This window comes from Pungitius pungitius, chromosome 3 (assembly GCF_949316345.1).
Source record: "Pungitius pungitius chromosome 3, fPunPun2.1, whole genome shotgun sequence".
Classification (NCBI taxonomy): Eukaryota; Metazoa; Chordata; class Actinopteri; order Perciformes; family Gasterosteidae; genus Pungitius; species Pungitius pungitius.
Window position 1 is genome coordinate 11,852,326 of NC_084902.1, and position 27,596 is coordinate 11,879,921.

At 41.4% G+C, this 27,596-nt stretch overlaps 1 protein-coding gene across 1 annotated transcript in view; it reads right to left on the reverse strand.

Moving 5' to 3' along the window:
* Window positions 1-4,339: 4,339 nt before the first annotated feature.
* The window catches only part of dph1 (diphthamide biosynthesis 1), a 43,612-nt gene continuing 20,355 nt past the window's right edge, over window positions 4,340-27,596 (reverse strand). Inside the window, exons 4-12 of the mRNA XM_037467411.2 lie at window positions 24,220-24,341; window positions 21,620-21,774; window positions 18,587-18,708; window positions 15,988-16,056; window positions 15,313-15,469; window positions 12,666-12,766; window positions 8,172-8,250; window positions 4,949-5,083; window positions 4,340-4,568 (exon numbers count right to left, since the gene is read on the reverse strand). Coding sequence (XP_037323308.2) covers window positions 4,488-4,568; window positions 4,949-5,083; window positions 8,172-8,250; window positions 12,666-12,766; window positions 15,313-15,469; window positions 15,988-16,056; window positions 18,587-18,708; window positions 21,620-21,774; window positions 24,220-24,341 — 1,021 coding nt within the window. The 3' untranslated portion in view covers window positions 4,340-4,487. The remainder of the gene's footprint in view (window positions 4,569-4,948; window positions 5,084-8,171; window positions 8,251-12,665; window positions 12,767-15,312; window positions 15,470-15,987; window positions 16,057-18,586; window positions 18,709-21,619; window positions 21,775-24,219; window positions 24,342-27,596) is intronic.

Sequence of the window (27,596 nt, forward strand, 5' to 3'; positions counted from 1 at the left end):
GTTGGCACAATCTAAAATCATCAAAAAAGGGGTCTCATTTGTTTTTTTCAACATGTTGCAGCAACACTTTTAAGAATTAACTCATGTTGACTTCATAGTAAACTAAATTATTCACTGAATATTATTATATTTGATTAACCAATCATTACACAAGATAGTGGAATGAAGGAACCCTGTTTGAAGCACATTTACGATAACATTCACATTGATACGGCTTATTATTAGCCACAATAATGTTCATCTGGTAAAGTGGCATTTTGTATTTTATGAAGAGGTCCATTGATGTCACAGTCCTCCCTCAGAAGAACATCAGATCTTAAATGCTAATTGATTTGCTGATTTGGGTATGGATAATGTGTATTTGGCAGTGACATGATCTGCCTGAATTGTGAAGCAACTGTATAGTGTGTGTCTGCTTCTGCTTGTTTAAAAAGCCTTTCATCTCACTAGAGTTCAGCAAACATACAGCAAACACGCTTAGTCATTGGTTTGCAGACTGACAAATGTCTCTAAAGTTGAAGACCTCACAAATGTAGGACACAAAAGCCTTCAAGTAAAGCAACGAAGGAAACTCAGTGGCCCCGTTCCACTGGACTGAGTGCAAAGCGACTACATCAATTACCTGGAGACAGAAGATGGCATTGTGACAGGAGGGCGCCGATAATCCACGGCAGGACGGAGTGGGTTGAACAAGAAGGTGACTTTGTCACAGCCCTGTGCTTGGGTGGCTCTTGGCTGGATGATCAGGGACAGGCTGACCTCCCACGCAGCATTAGTCATCTCTTTACACGACTTATTCACCCTTCTAGCAACCTTCCTTCGCATTGCTGTTCAGGCGCCCAGGCATCTTCTCTCCCACACGCACAGTCAGCAGCCTCTAGACATCACCGTTCATTGGTCAAATTTCCAAAGGGATGCAGATCAATGGGTTGTTAAGCCTGTGGGTGCTAATCTCCATCGTGAGGCTAGGGTTACTTAACTAAATCAAATAAACAATTAGACTAGTTTTAACGTGATTACAACAAGTTAACTGTTGAATTAGTTCTTTTGAATTCTCCCTTTTTTTTCTATTTTATTTTCATGCATAAAAGGCTCATTAGCTTTTCCTTTACACACCTGAAGCCTTCTAGCAATATATAAAAACAGGACATAACACAAGGGCTCACTATAACTGCCATTAAAAAAAAAAACAGGCTACTTTTGGAGTTACCCATGCTGTAAAATATGTGTAAAGGCAATCTTATATGGCCTTTTGCCACTCCTTACCCGGCGCAGCCTCAGCATTCACACTCAAATTCACACAAAAAATGTGCAAGAAAAAAATTCCTCCTCTTCTGTTTATTTTTGTCGTAGTGCAATGAGTCATACTAAATGTAAAAGTGTTATTTCCCAGCCCTGTGAAAATTCAGGTTTTGTCAGAAAAGTCCAATAATAATGAAAAAAAGCATTTACTTAGAGTGGGTAAATGTGATGTTGCTTGACATTCAGAAAGGAACAAGACTACCAGGGACCGCTGTGACTAATTTCCCTGTGCAGGAGAGCAGCGGTCCTTCAATCAGGAGGTTGGCCGTTTCCATCAAAGGCTCCGCATAATGTATCCTTGGGACGAGACCCTTGACCCCAAAATAGCTCCCGTAGCTCTAACTACCGTGTGTGAATCCTATGCATATTGGTTACTTACAGCTCCTGTCACAGAGTATAACTGGGTTCGAAAGGGTGAACCACAGTACCGCCCAGCTGACCGTGCAGTCATGCCATATCGTTATCGCTGTGAGCAGTGCATCACCTGGACACCTGCTGTGTAAAGTGCAGTAACACATTGTGGATGGGGAGCTGTGCCCTCTGGGCAAAAACCAGGTGTTGAAGGCAGAAGAAGTGTGATGGCTAACACAATGAGGGCAGGCAGGGGGCAGCCCGGGTGGAAGGGAAGGAGGATGAAGGAGCGTCAAATAAAATTTCTACAACATCTGGAAAGAATTGCATGCATCAGTTACAGAGGTAGGTTGGGTTCTTACACCTTGCCAAGCACACTCCCCCTCATGCTGCCAGAGCCCTTCCACCTTCAAGAATTGTGTGACTTGCATGCCTTACAGGGCGGCATATAAGCTATGCAAACAGTGACACCTAGTGGTCATTCAGACAAGCCAGATCGGGGTTCACACTTCTCCTAAAGCTCTCTGTCACACACAAAATGCTTTGATAGATCCACTCAAATGCTGAATGTGGGAATACACAAATAAACAAACACACAAGACATTTATTTACACAGTCATGTCACACTAGCAAATATTTCCAGTTGTTTTAATATATTTAACATGGTTGGCAGGCTTTAACTAATACATTTGACGTTACATGCCATTTAGCTGACGCTTTTATCCAAAGCAACTTACATTGCACTATAACCCATGCGGTTAGGTGTCTTGCTCAGGGACACTTTGACATGGCGCAGCCGGGATTCAAACCACCAACCTTGCGGTACCCAGAGCATCACACTACTCCATGCGTCACCATCGTCCCATTGGATAGGGACATCAATGCAAAGGGGACTATTGCAAAGAGAATATCAGTTTAAACTTCTTGAAGCATTATGGGATTACTTCACTGTAATTCTTCAACATGATTAGTATTTAAACGTACAGATCAAAGTTGGATCCAGTAATACTAAGAGGACATTTCTATCTAAGAAGTCAAACAATACAGTGATTATATTAACATAATGTAAAGGCAACATATGACATTAACTTGTATCAAAGTAATGCACTTTAATAGTTATTTTACAGGTTAAGTTTTTTTATCTCTGTGTTAAAGATATTTAAAGATAAGCCAGTAAAATGTGTATTCTTTGACTTTTTTAAATTAATAACCAATAAAAATGAGAGCCAGGGGATAATAGGTTACAACATATTTATAGGTAACACACAAAAAGTCATTAAATTCAATCTGATCCATAAACGAATACTACTAGAAGACGCAGTCTATTGTTAGCAACGTAAGGGCGTATTTGACATCTATTTCAATATTTTGGTTCCACAATGGTTTGAATTCTGCACCTATCACAAAAGGTATCTCTTGTCAGCAAGGGTGTTTTCAGATCAGATCAGCAAGTAATTAACATCCAGAGCAAAAGAAATCCTCAGGTTTTAGATTAAACATTGCCCACATAGCTGGAGGGAAGAGATCATTTATTAAACTTCCCCTTTCCCCCTGCCAAAGTGCACCAAAAATAAATCAAACATCAGCTCCGAGAGAGCTTTGCTGCCCAATAATTTATTCTTGGCCGCATTACACACTGTACCATATCAAGTACTGAACTCTTCAGGGTAACAACCACTAGGGGGACACGTGAGACACATGATGAGAAAGACATCTGGTGGGGCGGACTGCATCACACTTGCCTCTGTTGCCAAGGCGATACGACGGTGGATAGCAGAAGGAGGGTGTGACTGGTGAACTTACAGAAGAACATCGTCACTTGAGACAACGAGCTGCAATCTGTGGAGATTTTGCAGTGTTCTCAGGACCAGTCGAGCCACAGTTTCTCATCAGTTTCTCCTGCACCAGCCAAACAGCAAGACAGGGTTTATATACTTATTTATTGATGTACTCCTCCATCAATAAATTATGAGAATAGAGAGCAGTCGTGACTACGGTAGTACTGCACTCATCCAAGAACTCCTACTGTTTTTTTAAGACTGAACGCTAAAAAACAAACTCCTTTCCATTCCTTCAGCACGGCCCTGACTCTGTCAAAAATAATCACACAAGAAGCAAGTTTCTTTTATCGAATTTATTGTTTTCAGAGTTTGACTACAAAGGTAGAATGGAGAATAAAGGTTACATCTGCATTTTAGGAGAATACTCTTGAGGAAAGTCACATACTGTACATCCAAATAAAGTGCATGAAACCACAAAATGTATGACTCCGTACTGCTCCGAGGAAGCATAGCATGAAGGGAAACATACGTTACTTTATCCAACGACAAGTGCGCTGCGTTTGACTAGATGCTCCAAAATGAGCACTTTGATTCCATTCAACATGCTCAAGGTCGCCTCATATTTTCTCTCCATCACGAAAGCTGCATGTGCATTGCACAAATGTTTCTGTGCAGGATGAATTTCCGTCGTAGCACACAGCAGAGAGCAGCTCATTCAGGGGCAGTGACTGTGACTGACATGGACATGCATGACCTCAAACTCAAAGGCTATTTTCTCAGTTGCTCGCATGTTGAGCTCAGAGCCCATGCATAAAACGTGAATGAGAGAAATTCATTTGTTTTGATCTGCTGTTCTGTAAAACAAGGGATTATATATGTATTTGCTGGTAATCCATTTGAGGAGTGGTTTCTCCGGCTTTATTTCTACTCGCTGGTAGACTGTCTGGACAAATACCCACTCCCCTCTCTGGCCTGACCCCCCTCCAGCCATTGGGAGAGGCAGAAGCGCTGGCAGGCACGAGGCGACTCAAACACTGAGCTGGACATGAAATATCATTCCCCTTGACAGCCCCTGGGAGTGCACTGGTTCTGCTCACACTGCCTGGTAGGAAGGGCTGCCTCCGATCCTTGCTTCTGCAGGCATTCAGGGGGAAAGCGTTAACACTTGGAATAGTGACAGTATCTACCTCAGACAGATTAGTGGTAATATGAGGCAATATGGCGTCTGCAGGTAGTATTCACAATGAACTGCATCCTAACTGTCTTTTGTACATTGATTACATGAATAAGAACATTAAAAATATTCATGATACAACCCAAGGTCAAGGACACAACCCCGCCCCTTTGAGGGGGACATCCAGACACATGTCTTGTTGTCATTATGCCACTGGATGTCAGTGTGGTGACATACTGGTAAAGCATCACACCCATGCTACACACAGGGCGGTGTCACTCGCTCAGCTTCTTTTCTCCCTCACATCTCTCCTCTATTTCCTCTGGCATCCATTGCTTACCTGAGTCTGTCTGCGCGTGGGCCGCACGGGCTGGTTTTCAGGGTGGTTGGGCGCCCACGGCCCCAGGCTCTGATTGGAGTAGAAGTCCATGGGGTAGACTTCCTTCCAGCCAACCTCCTGTAGAGCTACAGCCGCCTGAGAGACAGTGAGACAGCCGGGTAATCACAAATAGGGTAAAAAGAAGAATGAGAACCTAGTGCAATACCATCTTGAATGGCTGTGCTCAATCAAGACCCCCACATGCCCACCCCCACCCCCTCTTCCTGACTGTGCTTGTAGTTATAGAGCAAAGCATCTGCAGGAAAACACAGTGATGAGTTGTCGCAACCGACAAGACAGGTGTCATAATATTAAGATCGGATAAGAAGCCGAGGTGTCATGTTATCCCTATGCAGCTGCACTGCGTGACACAACAGCTGTTTGAGGAGAGCAACAGCACAGGCATGACAGAGCAGTAACATAAGTGCAGACTGCTCCATATGGAAGACAAGTGTCTGTGAATATTGATTCCAAATGAAAAAAGGAGCAGCTGAATAACTGAACAAATTCATTAAGAAGCATGTTGAATGAAACAGCAAATCATTTTTAGGTTGAATCAACTTCACATGCAACTTTCAGACAGCTCGGTAACAAGACCATACTTGAGTTTCTTACAATGTAGGAAAATTTCAATAATTTATAGATATACGGTGATATAACAAGTTATGTGATACACTAGAAAATGTATTTCAAAAGGAAACAAAAAATGCAACTAGAAAGTAATTAAATCTCTATTGTAGTGTGAAACATTTCCTCACTTTTATTTTGCTCATCGCTACATTTCAGTTTAATTGGACTCAGTGCCGCATTCGATACTGTTGACTACCACATTCTAATCAATAGGTTACATCTTATTATATCGTTCATAGGACCTTATTGGCATCTATAGCTGAATTTGAGTGTGAACAATGTGGTGTTCCCCAGGGATCGATCATGGGACACATTCTATTTTCTATCCACATGCAGCAACTTGGGCAGATTATCAGCAACATCTCCTCTCATTGTACGCGGATTACATCCAGTTGTCATTTTTATTTAAGCCTCATACCATTTCGGAAGGATTGTGGGATTGAAATTAGGAAGCGGATGGCTATTTTCCTGCAGTTCAACGTGGATAAAACCTAGCTCCTGCTGCTTAGTATTACCTTATCCTCATCTTATTGGACTAGTTTGTGTAATCTTCATATGATTTATGACCAATTCATGACTTCTGATGACCATGTCAGGACACTGGATTCTTGACTAAGAAAAAAGGTCTGTGGTGTCAAAATCAATAATCTCACCACATGTCAACTGTACTGTTTGCCTGCTTTAAAATGTCTTAACAAAATGTCACATACTACCAACATTTTAACCTCTCTGCACTGGCCTACTGCACATTTCAGTATTGCTTTTTAAATATTGGTGCTCATTTATATAGCCCCATGTAGCCTGGCTCCACAGTACATCATGGACCCTGTTTCCACCCCTCACCATGAGCTGAGCTCTTATGCCCTCTGTGCTCCAGCAAATTTTAAGACTAATTTTTAAGACTAATGGACACTTTATGAATATTAAAAGTAGCAAAAAAAATCTGATCATTTATCTTAATAAGATTTCCTTTGACTGTGAAGCATTTTGACTGTTTTTCGTGAAAGGTGCTACATAAATATACCTTGTTTACTTTGCTCTACTCTATGTATATGCGTTTACAATGCAGCATGTACCTGATTTTTACAGTATATGTGTATCTTTGAGTTATAACAAAGTTCTTCCTTAACATACAGCTATTAAAAATAGCTTAAATTCCCCCTTCCTTCTTCCTAATTAAAAAAAAATCTGTATGCTGGGAAAAACCTCAAACATCCTTCTGGTGGAGTTGTCTTCATTTTCTTCTCTCCTCTGGCCCCATTCCACGCATCTCTCATTTCTTTAGCTTCTTCCCCCTGCTCTCGTCCTCTATTCCTCGCTCACACCAAATTCCTCTCTCTTTGGAACTAGCTTCTCCCTAATCCCTGCTCTGACAGGAGAGCCAAGTGTGTCTTATTGACTATAAATATAACATGAGACGCACTGAAAATAAATGGTGCTGCCCCCCCCCCCCTCCCTCCTCCCTCCTCCTCTCACTCCACCCTCCCATCTCTTTCCTCCTCATCTTCATTGTAAATGCCACAGTCAAAAACATGCACTGAGACATACAAGACTCGGAGGTATGAAATAGCGGGTGAATTAAGACTCATTAAAACCGCCCACAAGCACACATAGATACACGTACGGCCTCAACTTATTTAAATACACATTGTTTTCAAGAAATAAAAACCAGGGAGAGCTCCAACAAAATGGCTTATGGAAACAAATTGCTGCTTTCCTCATTACAGTGGGGTGATTTCAAACTATCATCACTTTTTATCTTTAGGTGAACACCGTCATTATTCTTAATGGCCTCATTTTGAAATGTACGAGCAGCTCGGGGGGTGCACACAGATATGTAGTCAGAGGAAAACAGCGACCATTTGAAATCACACTCCACCATCCAAGCCAGCATTTCCGCTCGCAGCAAGTTAACAAGGTTTAAAATGAGAAGCATATCTTTGTGGAAAATCATTGAGCAAATTAATAGTTGACATCAAGTCATAACCAGCCAAGTCACATAATGGCACATAAATGCCAGCCCATCACAGTGTCTACACCATCTGCAGCGGCACACAAACAAACGCTTGTTTTGAAATGGATCTTTATGGGTTGCTGTCCAATCTATCTCCCTCTCTTTAGAAAAACCAGACAGCTGCAAGGTGAAGGGATGGGGGGACTGTGTGCTCCTGTGGCCAGTAGGGGGAGCTAGTCTTCTGCTGAAGCTGCTTTCTGTGAGTATGTGGTTGTACGTGTTCTCTTGTGTTTTAGAACAGGGATTCGGGAAGAGAAAGAAAAAGGGAGAGGAGTATGCACGATCCCTCATCCCCACTACATGCAGGCCTTGATGAGTCTTGCACAAACCCACAACCCTTACAAATGCTTCCCCACAACATTGTAGTAGTTCCACCATCTCATGGGCTTTGATGAAGGCTGCAGCAGGACGTCTGTCAGGGGGTCTGTGTACTGGCAGGAAGGTCCGTGTTTTTCTGCATGTGTATGCAATCCATGTGGCTCAACCGATAAATGAGTGACAGCTGTGATCTTGCAGTGAGACTACAAGGTGCATGTTTACCTCATATGGAGACAGCAGAGGCTTAGAGAAGGCTGTGCCCCAATCGATAGAAAGGCGTGGACAAGCGATCTGGATCCACCTGAAGGGGGGGAGATGGTAGAGATTTGTGATCAAATGTACATCAATGAGAATGTGTGTATGCAAATGTGTGTGTGCAAAACAGAAGCAGTCAGAGAGGGTGAGAGACTGAGATCCTGCTCAACAGGCAGCGCACATCTGTGATTGCACGCTGCATGTGGATATGTGATGCACTGGGCTGTGCAGGGAGCCTCCCTCCACCTGATCTCTAGCATCTGTTGGCGAGATCTGTCCTAATTCGCAAAAGCTCTAAAGACAGCCACGCTACACAGTCTGAATGCATAGGAAGTGAGTGAATAAGGTAGGCTGAAGAGGGAGGGAGGGGGACTGGTTGAATGTTGATCAAAAGTAAAAACAGGAAACGAAGTGAATAAAGGTGAAAACAGAAGAAATGCACCGAAAGAAAAGGGGGAGAGGTTAGGTGAGTGTGAACAAAAAAACGCCGCACCAGCCTGGTCTCCACGGAGGTAGCCTACATAGCTGGCAGACAGGGTGTGTGTGTTAGAGGAGGGGAGGCGGAGGGGGTTCATATGAGAGAGACGGGGATGAGGGTGAGAGAAAAAGAGATAGAAGGACACAGATATACAATGATATGGAAAAACAGCAATGTAGATAAAAACAGAGGAAGGGGATTGAGGTGGCACAAACACGAAGAGAACAGAGACAGACGAGAAGAAGAAGGTTGTCAGGGAGGAAAGTGTTTACTCTAGGAAACGCACGGGAGAGGGATGAAGCGGGCGCGGATGTAAACAGCTAGAGGGAAAAAATGAACAATCGGAAAATGGAGACGCAGAGAAGCGTCCGGGGCTACAGGGGTTAGCTTTCACGGTTCAAAGTGATGCACAGCTCCATCTTCACTCAGGAAGGGGGACATTCGCTTGTCCCTAATCCTAATGATGGAGCCCTATCAGATATATTGGCGAAAATGAATTGAGTAGCCGTGAATTTAAAAGCCCTGTAGATAATGTTGGATCTATGTAAATGTCGTAGAGGCAAGATGGAAAACATTTGAAAGGATATTAGCCTAAATTACTCGGACACCACCATGTGTACGTTACTGCGTCAAAAAAAAACTGTCTAGTACTCCTTTTTCAACTGAAGAATGTATTGAAACACAAAACAGGAACGAATTATAAGGTAGAGTTGACAGTTTCTCATCTTTGTGTGTGCACCTCTGTGGTACGCATCTGTGTAGAGTGTGTAGCACTGAGAAAAACACTGTAAGAAGCCTAAAGAGGGCATTGAGAGGAGGGTCTGAGTGGAAAGCAAGATAGAAAGCATGCAAGAGAGCAGCTAGATGAATGGCACATAGACCCAGGGGGCCTTTTCTAATATTAGCGCAGAGGCCGAGTGAACAGTGCAGTTGAGTTAAATGCATGGTAGCATGGCAGGTATGGCCCCAAGAATACAGCTTAAAATTGTATTTCTAGCACTTATCTGGCCTTCAATCTAGCCAGCACAGCAGAGTTCCTGCATCACGGGGGGTCAGCGGAACAAAGACAGGGCTGGAGGAAAGATAAGAGAAAGAATCGCAGAGACAAAGTACAAATGCGGGCTCTTGTCTCAGCAGTGGATTCTTCTTTCACCACCTATTCCAGAGCAAAAATGAACCAAAATAAGGAATGTATGAATAGGACTTTGACAGAAACCTACATGAACTGTTTACTTAAATAGAAAGAAACCCTTTGAGAAATGCAAGGAATTGGAGCCACGGGATCCAGGACTGGTGCAGATTACGCTGTGATATATAAAAGGTAAGGTTGCATGACATTTAGCACGGCTCTACATTGTCAGATCCAGGCCTGGCTTAGCTGCATCAACCTGCTGTGGCCCATTACACCAATGTTACTGCGAGGGACACCCCTACCTGCGTGAGTTCGGTTCAACAGCAGCCACGAGCGCGAAAGTGGGTACGATCAACCTTTAAGCACTACGGGGAATCTGAAATGCTCACCTTTAGTGGAAAAATGTGTTGAATAAGAAAAAACGGTTTAATTTCAGTAATACAATTTAAACAAAAAGTAAAAAGGGGTGAGATGAGTGAACAGATATATGTGCAATAGATTAAAAGCTGTTTGGGGGCAGCCTAATTACACAGCTATGAGCATATGCTAATGTGTCTCTGTGTTTATAAGCGTCTAATGACAGAGAAAGCCTGGGGGTGGGCTCTGTACAGTGTGCTGTGCCAGCTTGTGTTGAGCATTGATGCGTTGCTGGATAGTTTATCGCCATTGACCGAAATGTTGTTGTTCAGATTATTTGTTCTTGATATTTTTTGACATATTCAAACTAATCGAAAAGAAAACTTGTTTTTATATTTTATCTGAGACTAAGAAACAAAGAGATATTACCAAGAGATATTGTTGTTTAATGAACGGTTTGGAATCTCAGGTTGTGGTCTCACACTATTCTTGATCAATTTTCAATTATGTCAATTTATATATCTGAAGTAAATGTACTTGAAAATATGTTCACAGAATGTAATAAAACTGTGGAAATGTATTTGAATCAAGTGATTTAAAAAAAGAAAACCCTAAGTTTATTTTTATAATGCAAAGTCTAAAATGGTTTGTTTCGGTGGGGTGAATTGTGCCGGACCTTGTTCAGACTTATTTCAGCGTTCCACTCATACGTCTAAACAGGAGAGCCCAAAACAAAGAAAAACATTATTTCTACCACAATCGGCCGCTTTCCAAACACAGCCCCCTCAACTGCCTCTGCAGCTTGGTCTCCAACTCACTCTCAATCTCCCCAAGACCTTCTGTCCTTCTCTCACCCACTCCTCCCTCACACATCACACTTCTCATTACTCCACAGTGAGAGGCCAATCCGAGGGAGTGTGAGGTTGTGTGAGGTTGTGTGTGTGTGTGTGTGTGGGGGCCTGCGTGTGATTGGAGACGTCGCACATCAATGTCTCACTAACCGCTTGTCCATCTTCACCTCACCTCTGGGTGGAAGTCCAATGAATTGGATAAGGTGCACCTTGAAGCCTGAATACTTGATATTTCTTTGAAGAAAATTGAGTGAAAGTTTTCTGGTGCTGTAATGCGAAGTGTTCGTGAGCTAAATAACAGTGTTAAGTGACAGGGCCTAGTTCAAGATCTGCCACTCTGATTATCATGTATTTATGGTCAGATCAGCGAGTACGTCAATAATGTAATAATGTCATGCTATGTCAGTAAATGGTTAACTATTGATTATGTGGTTGACGGTTCCAATGTGTTGCAGGAATGCAACATATTTTAAAATGTTTTATATAAAAATAAATTTATATATATATAGTACGTAGCAGTAAGTGGCTGCAGTAATGGACAACAGATGCACTAGAGGATCAACAATGAGACGACCCAAAGCACGACTGGTTTTGCGTGTGGAGGCCAATTTAAGTGTCTTGTTCGCCTCTTGATCTCTTTGACTGGCAGAATGTAACAAAACTGTAAAACTGGCGTCCCACTAGTGTTTGCTTTAGCTAGAGTCACTATCACTACTGGGAGCATGAGGTCATTTCTTCTGAAGTGGCACAGATTGTCCATTAAACTGTTGATGTCAGTATCCCATATCATTATTTTCACATTGAGATCTGATGTGGTTTAAAGTGTTCCTTTGTTTGAGCAGTATATAAATATATGCATATATTAGTCTTTATATTACAATTAAATAGTGAAAAGTATGCATTTCATCAGATTATTTAAGAACAAAAATCCTTTTTTTATGCCCTTGTGTAAAAGCTGAGGAAATTGCTTTATGCTCAACTACTTTCTTTGGCTTCGAAGGCAAAACTATTTATCTCCCCATGCCATGAATGCCAATTACGTTTCTGAAGCTATACACTATAGACTTCTGTGTTTCTGCTGCTTGTTATAGTATTCACTTGCAAATTATGCTGAAATGTCAGTTGTGTGCAATGACGCTTACAGAATACAGTTCAAAAGTTGTTGATTGCAACTTTGCGGCGACTGCTTGCTGTTGAACATAATGGCTCTGCCAGTATCCACGACATGAAAGAGAAATGGGCCTCTTTCTTTCTAACAAAGAGGCAACGCATTGATTAAGAATTTGCAATAGAAGCCTAAGGAAGAGCTGTCTTAGTGACGTGTGGAGGACAACAGAAGTAATCCACACTCGAGGGTTGTGGGGACCATGGCAGGTAGAAAAGGAAAATAAAACATCACAAAATGAGGCTCATTTGGCAACCCTTTTTACTGTATACAAAAGAATTGCCGGTGGTAGTGCATTGTGGCGTGGCTAAGAAGCTTCGGAGGCGTTGTGAGGGAGAACAGACTAAAATGAAAATGAAGAGAATATGGGCGATTGGTGATAATCCACCTGCCAACCCCAAGCTGCTCGTATTCACTGAATCGGACGTGTTCTGATTAGGTTGTGTGTTAGAATGTGTATGTGCATCTCAATACTCACGCATCTACATCATGCATCAAATCCAATTTGCCCGGAAAAATCTCAGACAGTAGCACTCGAGTGAAGGACTTTCCCAATGAATGCAGCCTCGACTCCAGGTGCTAGCAGGAGAAAGATTAAAAGAAATAAAATGACCAAAACGAACATTTTGCAATCCCCACATCAAACATAATTATCTCCAGTGTTGTGGAACTACACAGAATGAAATTAGAATTTACAAATGACAAAACCTGTGATTCATACGCACACTATAATTGCATCTTTAAATGCAATATAGGGTTGTCTAGAAGTTTTTGCACAGGAAGGCCATTTCAGCTTCCATTTTGGAAGCAACATATATTGATCCATTGCAAGGTAGCAGATAGATTTGACTTCTCAGACTTGTCCACCAACTGCTCCTAGCAATCTCAGATCAGGTGGGATATAAAATACTTGTAGTACCAATAATGTAATCATATCCTGGAATGTGACACCTTGAATTGTAATTTCATTTGGAGTTAATATGATATAAAATGTAATAAAACCCCAAAATGTAATAACTTCCACATTAATTGACTGATACTCAAACCCATAATACTATACCTTTCATCGGGGTCATTTTCATTTTGAAAGATGATGTATTAATGTCAAAAAGAATGTTTTCAAATGTCCAATTGATGGCAAGTAGTACTTTGTAATGGGAAGATGAAACTTGAATCCCTTTCAATGGGAGAAGAACCAGCCCATTCCCATGCTGATTGGTTGTTGGGCAAGAACTGCCCATTAGACCAGAGTTGATCTCAGATTAGATACCGTCACAGGATGAAAAAAGCTGCACAAGGTTCTGTAGCTTACACAAGCGAACAATAAAGTCCAAACAGTGGATTCAATCTCCATGAATCAATCCATTGTGTTTAATGAGATAGTCACAGGAGAGGAGAAGTGGGAGGAACGCTTTTCACTTTCACATCATTGATGGGAATGCATCAGGCTACATTAGCGTTGATAATACTAGACATATGGTCATATGCAGCGAGTGATTTGTGTTACCACATCATAATGTGTCTTGGTGGTCACTAACACTTTTATTTAGCGCTGCTCATTTCCAATTTTCCATGAATATCATTTTAAAACTTTGTGTAAACAGGGTTTTGTTCCCAGACCTATAAAGATTTGTAGATGAATTCAGTGTGAGAGGTCAACCAACAATGGATTTTCAAAGGCTGATATAATAATGGTTTATAATAATGGTTATAATAATAGTTTCAAGAACAAAAGAGCAGGTAGCCAATTATACATATTATATTATAATTATACATAATACATGAATCTAGAGCAAAACGGCAAAATAGCAACAGCAATCTAGGCAAGAGCATTTTATTTTAAAAGCAAGAATTCAAGGGTTTATCATTGCTACATCAATCTGTATTCATGACATTCTTTTTCATATATTTTGAGGAACCATTTTTTGTCACTCCATATTTAATCATTATTAGGAGAGTTTCTTGGATCTTAATTTGATGGCTTTCTAGCTTCACAGCGCGACACACATTGAAGTGATGACCAATCACCAGTTCTTGTTTCGCCCTGTTCTGTACCATCTAAAAAATGCCCGAAGCCAGTCCCAGTGCTATTTTAACGACTTAATTACGTCATTGATTGATTGATTGAGTCCTAAACCACCCTGATGGATAGTGGGCCAATGCGGAGGTTGGCCAATTTTCCATCATAATATTTTCGGGCACCTTGGGTATGAGCTCAGACACCAGGCTATTTATAGCATATCAACAAAACAAACAAAACTTTGTAGCCACTTCAAGGAATTCTTCTCTCTACTTTCTCTGTCTTGAAGTTTTGGGCGTTGCTACTTGGACGGTGTTATTCAGGGATGCAGGAGTCGGCCGAACCCCGTGAAGAAATACAGTAAATGTTGTTTTGGTGAGATAAAAGCTATGAGCGTTGCTGATACCCGCTGTCCTTGGGAATATCATCAGATCATTTCTACAACCATTCCCTTATCAGAGATAGTTCTGTGCCCTTAGGTGAGAGGATATCCGACACTGTACTTCTTAACCTCGACCAATTGTCATGGGAGAGCTGGTCAGTACTTTTATTAAAATCTGTCTTTTTTTTATACATCCTTTCCTGGCACTCTAAACAGAATGTTTTATGCTCTCTGGTTGACATTTCTACATCAATGCGCACTTTATCTTTCATGCCTGGATATATTTAAACAGAAAGAATGAAGAGAACGGGTCGAGGGGGAGCAGAAGGAGGCCAACCAATGAGTTAGTAGTGAAAAGAAAGAGGTTCTTGGTTGATCAATAAGTTCTTCCAGTCCAAGATAGACTTGTTGGAATGAATAATACTAATAAATACTCTTCCAGGGAATATTACAGTCAGATTATTGTATGGGGAAAAGTTCTGAAAACATTTTTCAGATATAATTTAGCCAATTTTCAGGTAAATATTGATACGTAATAATTTCTCATTTATAGTGCAGTGATTTAATTAAACAACTTGCTTAAAATCTGATGTGAGCAGTGAAGATAGGTTAGGATTCAATGGGGCTGTTTGGCTGCTTAATTTTGTGTTAAAGAACGTGCTCCCAATGTGGAGACTTATGGCTTCTCATGTCAGCGAGTGAACTGTGAGGATGCAGACTCACCTCCATGACTTTGGGACTCCCCTGACGGCCCAGTGTGCCCATAATCAGGCCCCATCTCTGGGCTGATCGAGCCTGGTCAATAGCCTGGAGCCTCAAGGCCCGCATGGCTTCATGGTCATAGTACTCCCTGGAGAACACCTTACTGTAGGGGTCATATCTACAACAAAATGTAGGCAGGAAAAGGCAAAGAAGCACCAACGTCAATGGGCTGTGTACACATAAAATGACCATATTGTACACACTACTACCAACTATTATTCAGCTAAATGTCTTGAAGACAGAAATGCAAGAAAAGATTTAAAAAATGCAATCATGAAAAGCCATGAAGTATGACAGGAGTTAGTGTATTTTAGGTTGAATTGAGGTATTTCTGAGCACCTAATCTGTTTTTCTCCTTTTCTAATGTTGACTTGAGATTAGAATCTTGCTTATGAGTGAGACCTGTGATCTGTGCAGCAGTGCATACGTCTATAACCATACAAATAACTTCATCATAACAGAACTCCATCCTCTCAAAATGTTATCTATGAACATCTATCTATAGTTTTTCTATGCATAAAACATTAACAAACTATTCAATTTGAATAATGACTGTAAAGGGATTTGCCAATTACTCCTATCAAACTAAAATTTGATGCCAAAACAACACAGTAGAGAAGACAAAAAGAGAAATACCTGTAAGCAGGGATGTCTGGGTTTGCGATCATGATTGACTCCAGGTGAAATCTTCCATCTCCCAGGTAACTACATAAAAACACGTGAAATCAAATGTTAGAGAAAATAAAAAAACGAAAAAATATTTGTGCAAAGTAACCCTCTCTTGGAAATAAAATAGATTGTGTAACCATAATAAATATTGGCCTATGATTCTGATAGCAGCTTTCTCTCTTGCTCTTTCTAAGTCCATTCCTCTCAGTGCAGCCTTTTTAACAGGAGTCCAAAAAGTTACCAGGCAGAATGCTTGAGGCAGGGGTGAAGGGTCTCCTCACCTCTGCTGTCCAGGGAACATGACCCCAACGATCAGAGCATGCTGTTTACAGACAATGCAAGCGCTTGCAATTAACCCAGGGTCTGGTGCTGGGGATTTGAACAGAGCCCGAGCGGAGGCAGAGTTCACCATCGATAAGCACACAGAGGAGTCTAGTGTCCTAAAAAAAACACAAGCTCAGGCGGAACGGTCTCACATAAACTCCCCTCTCGGAGTCGGCCGAGAGGAATCCTGCGGATAATGTGTGGGGACTCAGGTCGGTGACCCTGCTTATTACTGTAGAGTCTCAGTGGGCCTGTTGACATACAATTAAATCCACTAATTGATCATCTTAATCATATAGGCTACCTGTCTAGCAAAGACCTTATTTTTCTCAGTGTGTGTGTGTAGATCTCACTCTGCGTGCATCTGTGACAAATAAAACTCATTGGCAACCCGAGAAGAACTTCTGTTGCCTTGCTTCTCTTTTCCTTAGCAACATCCAAGGCCTTTATGCAATAATGACCACAGTACACCTGCTGCACTTTAGCCATGGTGGTCCTGTGCTCTCTGTGGCTTTAAGAAGCTGGTCTTCCTGCCTCTAAAGAGTCCTTGTAAAAGTGCTCTCGCTAATGTTTTGCCTCCTTGAATTATGCAACACCATATCTTCAGATTCACATCTTTATATTGTTCTGTTACGAGTGGGAGCTGCAGTGGAGTCGGCAAATAGAAATGGTTCACTGATCGCTTTTTATTGCTGCTTTTAAAAATAATTTTCTTCATTATAAAGATGAGACAGCCCGGGCCATTTCTAAAGCTTCAAGATGAACCTTAAAGACTAATACACCAATCCTTCTTTTACATAATGCTTAAGTAGCTCAAAGCTTAGGTGAAATGCAATTACAAAAAGTAGAGCGCTGACTCAATTTATGTAAGATAATACATGTTAAACATGAATTTACTGGACTATTAACACAAATCATGCACTGTTTAAAGGGCTTGCTCTGCCATAGATGCTGTAATCGTGTCAATGCCTCAACGAAGTGATACATTAAGTTAGGAGAAAGCCCTTTACTATAGGTGAACTGGCATTCGGTAAATAAACTACAGAAACATCTTTTACAGCGTAATAGAGCATTTCTTCCATATTTATATACCGGTAGGTTTATTATATTTATAGTTTTATAATTCTTTCATTATCATATTTAATATTAAAATTGTACATTGTACATTGTGTTTGGAGAAAGGGAGGAGGTAGATACAGCCCACCTCAGGAGGGTTGAAGTCCTGACTACATCTCTAAATGTGTGTGTATGTGTGTGAGAGAGACGTCTCATACTGTTTAATCGATTCTTTCAACCACTACACACCCTGACTCACACATCAAAGACAAGACAAGACGAGGCACATTGGATTAGTAGGTGAAGCACACCCTAACTCTATCACTTCCACGTCTTCTGCACGCACACATTCACTGAGACACACACACCACTTTTGCCTCCCATAGGGCCTGGCTTATGCATATGGAAAAGCATATCCTTGTGTAGCCATTTTAATCTCATGCACAGAGAGGGTTTAATCACATAGACTAACACAAGATGTGTGCAAATCAGACATACCAGGTTATGCACTTAAGAGACCCGGGGTATCACTTCAACCCACTGGGCACCATAGAGCTGCAGAGCTGCAGAGCTGCATGACGTGCAACACTGGTGTTGTTGTTTGTCGCCTGAATATGTTACTTTTCCAGAGCGATCTCTTCCTTAAGCTTCACTTTGACAAGTCTCGCATGCGCACATCACTCATTTTGATGTCAAAACACTGATCAGCGAGTCTCTTGTGTGTCATGATATTCTTCCTCTTTATAGAAAGGGAGAAATAATAAATAATAAAAGAGGAGAGTACAAAAGCTAAAACAAATGTACAGACAATGGACGAGCCGGGATGGGTGTCACACTGTGATAACATTTCTTACAAGATGGAAGAGTGGCGTGCATGTTGATGTGTGCGGTTGGTTTGAAACAGCCAAAAGTGTTCTGTTCTGTCTAGTTTTACACAATTCAATGCTGTGCACGACGTGACAGTATTTTTAGGCTTGCTGTTCAGGATCTGGATATAATAAGAAGCCTGATAGGAAGCATGCCGGCACAGGCAGATGTCACAACTAGCTTATATTGGATGTGAATGCTGATTATTCCACATGTCACATGGTTGGGCACGGCTATGGCAGGGGTAATTATGGCCCCTGGTAGGAGGAGACACTGCTAACATTGTGAAGTAGGGGACAGAAGGACGGAGGTGTCTTACATTACGGCATTTACATGGCGGTCCAAGCGAGGGGAGGTACAGCCCAGGATTTCTCCTGGCGAAAGAGGCCGACACTGTGGTACCAGCACGTCGTACTCTGGTTTGAGGGCTGCACTCACAGCCTGCAGCATGGGGGAGGGGAGAAGGAAAGACAATCAGAGAAACAATAACATAACAAGATGTAAAACGCTAAATACTGTATATGCACAAAAACAGGCATCCAATAATGAATTTGCTTAATGGGGAATTAGATATGTTGTGTTTCATCCAAACCACACATACAGCATGACTTATTTGTAATACATTTGTATTGAATACAGTTTTTTTCAATATTGTTATATTTATTACACATATACACACTTCGTTTATATATATATATATACACACACACACACACACAGACACAAACGGAAACAAATATATACACAGTACCAGTCTGGAGTTTGGACATATTTTCTCATTTAATTCAATGAAAGAAAGTGTGTCCATACTTTTGACTGGCACGGTACATACACATACATACACGGTACATACACATCCCCTTTCACAATGATCAAAAGACATTAATGCATTGGTCAATTACTTGGTTAGTGGATTTAATAAACAGATCGATAAACCCAAGTCTCAAAAAAGGAATCATGCAAAAGCACCACATTAAATATTTTTTTCTAAGCGTCTCAGAAATGTCTCATTCAATTTAGACCAAAACGACTGATTAGAGGGAAAAGCCCAAATATGGCACTGGAAATGTCCCCTGGGGAGATCTTGACTTTGATCTGTTTAACATAAATCTTACCCCCAATGTGGCCACTCATGAAATATGTAATTCAATTTAGAGCTGCAACTAACGATTATTTTAATAATCGATTCATCTGTCGATTATTTGTTCGATTAATCGATGAATCGGATAAAAAAATAAAAAATGTAAAAACATTCATTTCCAACCCTTTATTGAAAAATAGAACTGAGTGTGCACTTTCTAAATATCTTTTGCACTAACAGATTGCTCCTTGAACATCCCTAAGTAAGCAAATAAAATGGACTAACACAAAAAACATACACACATTGCATGATGTATACTTTACAGCCGCCAAATTAAATATATTAGGCACAAAATCATGAATCATCGCCGTGGTGCTCCCGTGCCAGGCCATGTCGCTTTTGCATATCTTACAATGAGACATGTCAACCCTCCCGAATTTCAAAGCCCCTCCCGAAAATATCCCGGACCGACCTTTCTCCTGATTTCCACCCGGACATCAATATTGCTGCACCACCCGTCACTGGGCGCGCTGTTTCAGACCGAACAATAATAAAGGTTACACCTTGAAGTCGAGCGCGGCGATTAGAACGTAAAACTACTGGCGCTGCAAAGAAAACCGCAGCAACCCCCCCCACCCCCCCGTTGCCCGCAAGGACCCGCACCCCCCTTTTCAGTGTGAAATATTTAGATCGCATTGGCTTCTCTTCCTCCGCATGTTTCAGAACAGTATTACGGATCTCTCCGATGTTCTGCTGCGCGAGCGCTCAACTTTTTTTTTCTCAGCTCTGCGCGGCGCGCGCAACTTTCTTTTAATACTCAAAGATAATAGTCGCCCGACACAACGAATCGATAATGAAATTCGTTGCCAACGCTTTTCATAATCGATTTTAATCGATTTCATCGATTCGTTGTTGCAGCCCTAATTCAATTCATGATTCTGCAAAGTACACAAGACACAATGTACTTGTACTAATGACATTCAAAACATTTATAATATAAAAATCAGATAAAATCAAATAAATTAACAATATATATACGTTATAAGTCATATAAGTTATAATACTCAACAACTCTTCCAAATACACATTCATTCACAAACATACATTCATTTAAGCAAAGTGAGAAGATGAAATAGTAAACTTTTAAAGCTATAAAGAGTTTGTGTTCTTGAGGGTGGAAGGATGAATTGAACGATTTAAAGCTAATTTAAGGCGGTCTTAATTCATAGTAATTAATAAAGTTAATTAAAGTTAATAAAAAGTAAAAAGTTCATAGATTTAACATTGATGGAGAAGGTCAGACTATTTCCTTCAGAAAGACCCTTGGTTAGCTAGCTCATTTAAAATATCTTTAAATAATAATAAACTTTTTTGACCCTGCCTCTTAAAAGAATCGGAATCGAGAATCGCTGGGAACCGGAATCGAAACAAGGAATCGGAATCGTTCAAATTCAAACAATACCCAACCCTAATTACGGGTGAACTCACAGCTTTTTCTCGCCCATACTGTTTGACCTCAACAAGCATACACACATCATAAGACGTGAGTAAAATAGATACAATACAGAAGTACAAAAAACACAGAGATATGCAGGCATATACACACGGATGTACTGAAACACAACAATACAAAATATGGGCAGAGCGTGGTGTAAAAATAACATGGTCCAAAATGGTGTTTGTTTAGCAGAGTAAATGAATGCAACAGAATGCCATACAGAACAGAGAGGCAGGAAGTCTCTCTGTTCTGTTCTGGGAGCACAATTCAATAGCTGCCGCCGCTGCCACTGCTTGTGTGCAGAGCAGAGCTAAGCACGACTCTGAGCCGAGAGGCCTTTCGAGTTCATCCCACCTTTCAAACCCAAAATAACTGCTGCGGGATTTCTCAAACCCACACTTGAGATAAGCTTAAGGGTTCAAAAAAAAAGACAGGGACCAGATAAAGTATACTGTAAGAATGCACAGAGGAAGGCATACAGTGTTTGTTCCTACTTTGTGCACAAAAACGTATATAAGTAAAGCTGAAAATACACATGTGGCAATGACCCTTCAGGTGAACACACAGAAGCGCACGCACGCACACACACACCGCGGCAGCTGCCTCTGACTGAAAAATGGACACCTCCCCATATACACACACACACACACACACACACACACACACACACACACACACACACACACACACACACACACACACACACACACACACACACACACACACACACACACACACACACACACACACACACAGACCCAATGTGTAGTCACCTGCAGAGCTGCCACGAACTGAATAGTGCTGACGAGTGCCAGGGATTGTGCAGGAGGGAAGTTGAACCTGACCGTGTCCAGGAAGTGTGCATTGTCCATCTGTATATCCACAAACACATACAGCATCTTAATGCCTGCCGTGGAGTCTATGGGGACTGCAGGGAGACAAAGACAAAAGAAAGCCAAATTAATAATTCAATCATGTTAGGTAAGCCTGCGCGGTATGCACGCTATTGATGCTGGCTCCAACATTAACACATTAACACACAGCACATGTGCAGCGATACATGCAAACATAAGAGATCCCAGCAGGTGCCCCGGTGATATAACCGAAGCTCGTTCAGAGTGAATCTCCAGCACATGCAGCAACTAATACAAAAACCTCAATTATTTAAAGGGAGGGGAGAAACTCATGCGATTACTACTACGACCATTCATTTCACAGGCCATTTATTGCGCACCCGGGCTTCGGAGAGGAAGCTAGAACACGTGCCCAGTTAGATGACGAATAAGCAGGCGAGTCCAAAAAAATAGGGACAAGTAAATTATCGCTGCCGTTGATCGGCGGAATTATTTGTCCTGTTGTGTAAAAATGAATTTGGAGATCAAGAGAGAGAGGACTTTTTTTTGAGAGAGAGAGAGAGAGAGAGAGAGAGAGAGAAGCAAAGCATGACAAAGAGGCAGAAAAAAAGAGGGTGAATAGAGATGGGTCAACAGGGAGAGGCCAGAGATCTGGGGGGCTCTAAGGAAGATGGGATGGACACCGATGAATTGGAAATTCCAATGAAAGAATTGTACTATAAAATGTATTATATATATTCCTAAGATAGGGCATGGGAAATAGAAAAGGAGGGGGGGGGGGTTAGTCAATAAACTGGAAAGAGAAATGATGAATGGGCTCACGTCTCAGCAGAGTGGGAAGGGAAGAAGATGGATAAGGAGTTAAATATACCATTCAAAAGGACTAGATGAGTTGAGTAAAAACCCAGCCTGCTTGTTTACAGGCACTCCCAAAACGTAAAGGGCAAAGAAAAGTGACATCGATCCGTGTTCACATTAGCATGGTAGCCGGACAGCACTCAGACGCTGCAATTAGAGACCGAGTCAATGAGATGGACAGGACTCACTTGCCCCGGCGGTGGTTTCACACATCTATGTGTTATAGCAATAAGGTCACTCGGTACAGCGGCTTATTAGCGGCCAGCAGTAAACAAATACACATTTACATGCTCATAGCAAATGATACTGAGAAAAGGTTGAACGTAATATAACTCTAATACTGCTTGTACAAATCAATATCTACAAATAGGTTCCACTCTATATTGTGCTTATGGATAACTTCATGAATAAAACAGCAATATCGTAGCACTTATAACATATTAGTAATTTAACTTCTAAGTCTCTCAGTTGTACGCCTGAGCAGACACTTGTTTTAAAACATCGAGGGCAGTCGCAACGGTGTGTTTCTTTGACGGAAAACAACATTTTTGGAATATGCTAAATCTGCACTGACCTTTAATGTCAACAAAGAGCATCTGGCTTGACCACGTCTATATAAAGTTAATGCCACTAAGTTAGCTTCCCTCATATTAAGGAGGTTAAATAAATAAAAACATCACTCTTATCCCAATATTATCATTACTTCCAAACATACAAAACATGTTTTTATGATGTTGCCCATATTTTCCCTGGACTAGATGGAGGTGCTTTATGATGACAAAAGAGGAGATGGTACCAATATTCGAAAAAGAAGAAACCACAGAGGAAATGAAAGGGATGCAGGAGAGAAAGGTTCTCCAGGAGTCAGTAACAACAGTGTCTTTTATCTCCCTCTGGTATTTGACATGATGGGCACCAGTGCATATGATGTCCTCATGATTGAGTGATGCAGGTCAGGAACACAAACACAGTGGTGCCTTTGGACGGGGATTTTTTTGACAACCGGTAGGTCATCTCATTTCTTTTAAAATGTCCTCCATCAATTAATATCCTCACAACCCACAGCGCATTGATCTTTGTGACCTTTGCCTTTATTGGGTTCCCTGTAGTACACATCCAATATTTTTTGTAAAGATACACACATGGAATCACATTGTTCTTCAGCGTAGATCAAGTAAGGAAAGTGCAGGGACACAAATCACACTTGACCTAACAAAAATCAACACGGAGAACGCTCTCCTGTGTATTACAATTCTGTACGTCATTTCTGGTATTTAGGTGAGGTTAGATTGTTCTGGCAGGGATGGATTTCAAACCTATCGATTTAGCATTTCCTCCCATGTTGTGCAGGAGACAGACGGCAGGGGCGAGGGGGAAGGTCTTCAAGAACTGCCCGAGGGTTTTCAAAGGACGGCATTAATGCACGTTCCCTATTGATCTGCTGGGTAAATGTGATGTCCAGGCTCCGAAGGCGGATATTCCTTCTATAGCAGTGCTGGGCAGGCTACGCAAACCAGTTACATTTTTACATCGATCGATAGCCCCGTCTGTCGGTCCGTCTACGGCTTCTTTTTCCACGCAGCCCACTCTCAGTGGGTAGCCCACTTCATGTTCCTTTGTGTGGCGCAATCATGCATGCAGAGCGACGGAGAGGTACTCACTGAGACAACTGTGGCCGTAGTGCACCATGAAATCAGCCCCAAGGGCTCGGGCGGTGAAGTCGTCCACGCAGCAGGCCCCGTACGTCACGTCCCCCATCACAATGGTGTCGGCGTCCGTGAACCTGGGACGCACACGCACACACACACACATCAGTGTGGTTATGGACCATATGCACGTCCTGTTGTTTGTTACCATAGCGATCAATACAGAGTATTTCAAGCACAGTGTGATTATGATGGAGCCGAATAAGATCAATCCATATCTACTTGCTAGAGAGAGCGAGAGTACATTATACATAATCTGACAGAATTGTCAGTCAATGACTTCCTCATGGGCTCAAAAGCATGACACAAGTATCCTTTTGAAGAAGCAGTAGGAGAGGATCTACAGCACATTATGTTTTGGAAGAGAAGAAACAGCCTCAGCAAAAGTGCTTGTGACGTTCTAAAACAATATCCAGACCAGATGCTAAAATGCGGGAGCATAGCAATAATCACGTGGGGGTAATGTTCCACTTTTTTGCCTTTAATAGAAAGAAGAAAAACAGAATCACGGCCTACTTCAGAGAGAAAAACAGCCAATTACACCGGCATCTGTGGACCCAGATCTGTTAGAATTAATCGCTGATCACATTACAAGAAAACACGCTCCTTCTTTTATCGCCTTTTCTGGCCAAATAAAATGCTAAGTAAACCCTTAAAGGCTAACTAGAATGAATAGAGGCAGAAAGTAGGAGGGAGGAAGAGCAAATGAACAGAACCTAGATGCAGTGTTTGGGAGGAAAGCTGGGCAGATGACCGGGTGGTTGTAGATGGTGGTGGTTTGGCAGGCATTTGTGGGGGTACTCGGACAGATTTAGGCTGGACAGAAGGGGTAGTAGAGAGATCAGTCGGAGGGTTTGGGGAGAAGAGAAAAATGCTAAACAGACATGGCCGCATGCAGAAAAGCACCTTTTGCTTCCAACGGAGTCTTAGTAATGTGTCTCCCGCTTCTCCGCTTACTTCTCACTCTGCGCCACGCGAGGGGCTTCAGACAACGTCTCGATTTAGCCTTTCCTCCCTTGTTGCATTCAATCCCGGCTCCTCATCACCAGCCCCTAGCTTTCTATGTTGCTTTTCCATCCCTTTCTCTGTCCCTTCCCCTCTAATGGCTACTCTCAAGTGAAGGAGCCAGCAGGCCAGCTGAGCACAGGCAAACATAGACAGAGCAACTCATCCGGTAGATAAATATTTTCCTTTGAAGATTTGAATCAATTACCCTCTCTCTTGTCAAGGTTTGGATTTGTTGCCAGTGTGTGTCCTCTTCGTACTACATACACGTGTTATACAGGCGCCAGCAGTAACGTAATTCTGTAGTTTGAAGTCCTTGGACTTGTGCAGTTTCCTTATTCGCTGAAACCCATTACTTTCATATCGCAGTCCACTGAGTTGCATAAATGTGCATGAATCTTTCAGCCAAAAACACACAGCCTAACCAGAGGAATTGAGTACATCCCCTGCAATCCACTGCAGATCATGCAGAATAGTTTACAAAGCAAAACAGAGCATAATTGAAACATGTTGTATCTAATCATCCATCTATCTGCCAGAAATCCCATCACCATATCATCTTCATTGGCAATACATTTAGTCATTTCTAGAGTGATGCTGAAACTTCATGGTAATAAAAGCAAAGATTGATTAAGAGTGGCATGAAAGACATGCGATTCCATTGGGACATGGAGAGAGTAATTACTGGGAAACTTATAGTCCCAAATCTTGCTAGGAGAGAGTGGAAGAAGGAGGAAGGAAGATAGAACGTAACGTCAGAAGAAAAAGTCTATCAGCGCCTATTAAATCCTATTTCTAACACATGATACTTAATACCAAACATACTGTATGACTGGTGGGTACATATAGAGCCCAAATACCCTCATTTCCATCTCCTCAATTACTAATCCGGCTCTTCTTTCCTGCATGGAATTGTCTCTGGTGTCAGTCACTTCTCTGTTTCCGTCAGTATATCAGCAATGGTGTTTTCCTCATTTCAGACTGCTCAATTCAGTCATTCCAACTGAAATGTCATTAAGATCTAATTAAGATGTCAGAGGAGCTAGTGAACTCCATAACGGTCATTGTTAATTAGCTCTTTAGCATACAACTCAATCTGTGTGAGAAATAGCCAACTGATTGGGATCTTGGTTATAAAAAAAAAACACTGCGAGTGTTAATGCAGACACACTGACGCAGGCAGTGAAATCCATGCCAGTGGATTGTATTAAGTTTGAAAAGCATCTCATTCAGCTCCACTATTTAGCATTTCACGTTGATCCATATTTGCAGACTCTTTCTGGGGTCTGAACAAAACATAAAATCAACACAACGGATAAGACACTAGCAGACAACACAACCGAATAACCTTAATGTCCGAAAAATACAATCTCCCACTCGCTCTCTACAGACATGCAGAGAATATATGCATGTAGATAAATAAATATATACACATTGGGGAAAGTAAGTATTGAACACGTCACCATTTTTTTCAGTAAATATATTTCCAAAGCTATTTAAATTAAATTTTCACCAGATGTTGGTAACAACCCAAGTAATACAAACATACAAAGAAACCAAAACAAAGAAGTTCAGATAGAAAGTTATGTGTAATAATGTGAAATGACAAGCATTGAATACGCTTACTGATATTTATTCAATACTTTGTACAAAAGCCTTTGTTGGTAATGAGCTTCAAGACGCCTCCTGTATGATTTTGGTCCATTCTTCCACACAGTCTTCAAATCTTGAAGGTTCTGTGGGCCTCTTCTATGAATCTTGATCTTCAGTTCTTTTCATAGATTTTAAATGGGATTTAAGTCAGGTGACTGGCTGGGCCATTCTAGCAGCTTTATTTTCTATCTTTGAATCTAGTTGAGAGTTTCCTTGGCTGTGTGTTTGGGATCATTGATTGCTGAAATGTTTGGTTCACCAAATGCAATATAGATTTCCTGGGTCCGTGATTTTTCAGTCCTAAGAGATAAATTCCTCCCCATCTTTACAACATATTTTGATTAAGATTCATGTTCCTTGTCCAAGGCAGTTCACAATCAAAAAAAGAATCTTCACCTCTTTGTTGGGGTTGCAGTGATTTCATGGGTGCATACAAGCAGAATACAGGCCAAAGACAACTTCCTTGTTGTTCCAGCCAACTTACATTATTCTTTCTGCTGCTGTCGTGATGACAGTTTTCTGACTTTGCAACAAGATTTGCTTCTGATGCCGACATAAATGAAGGACAGCTCTGAATTGTTTGCAGCCGGAAAAGAGAACGAAAAATGTCTCCTTTCTCAGAAGATTCCCATTAGCACTGATATTGTTCCAAATGGCACTTATCTGTTTATGAG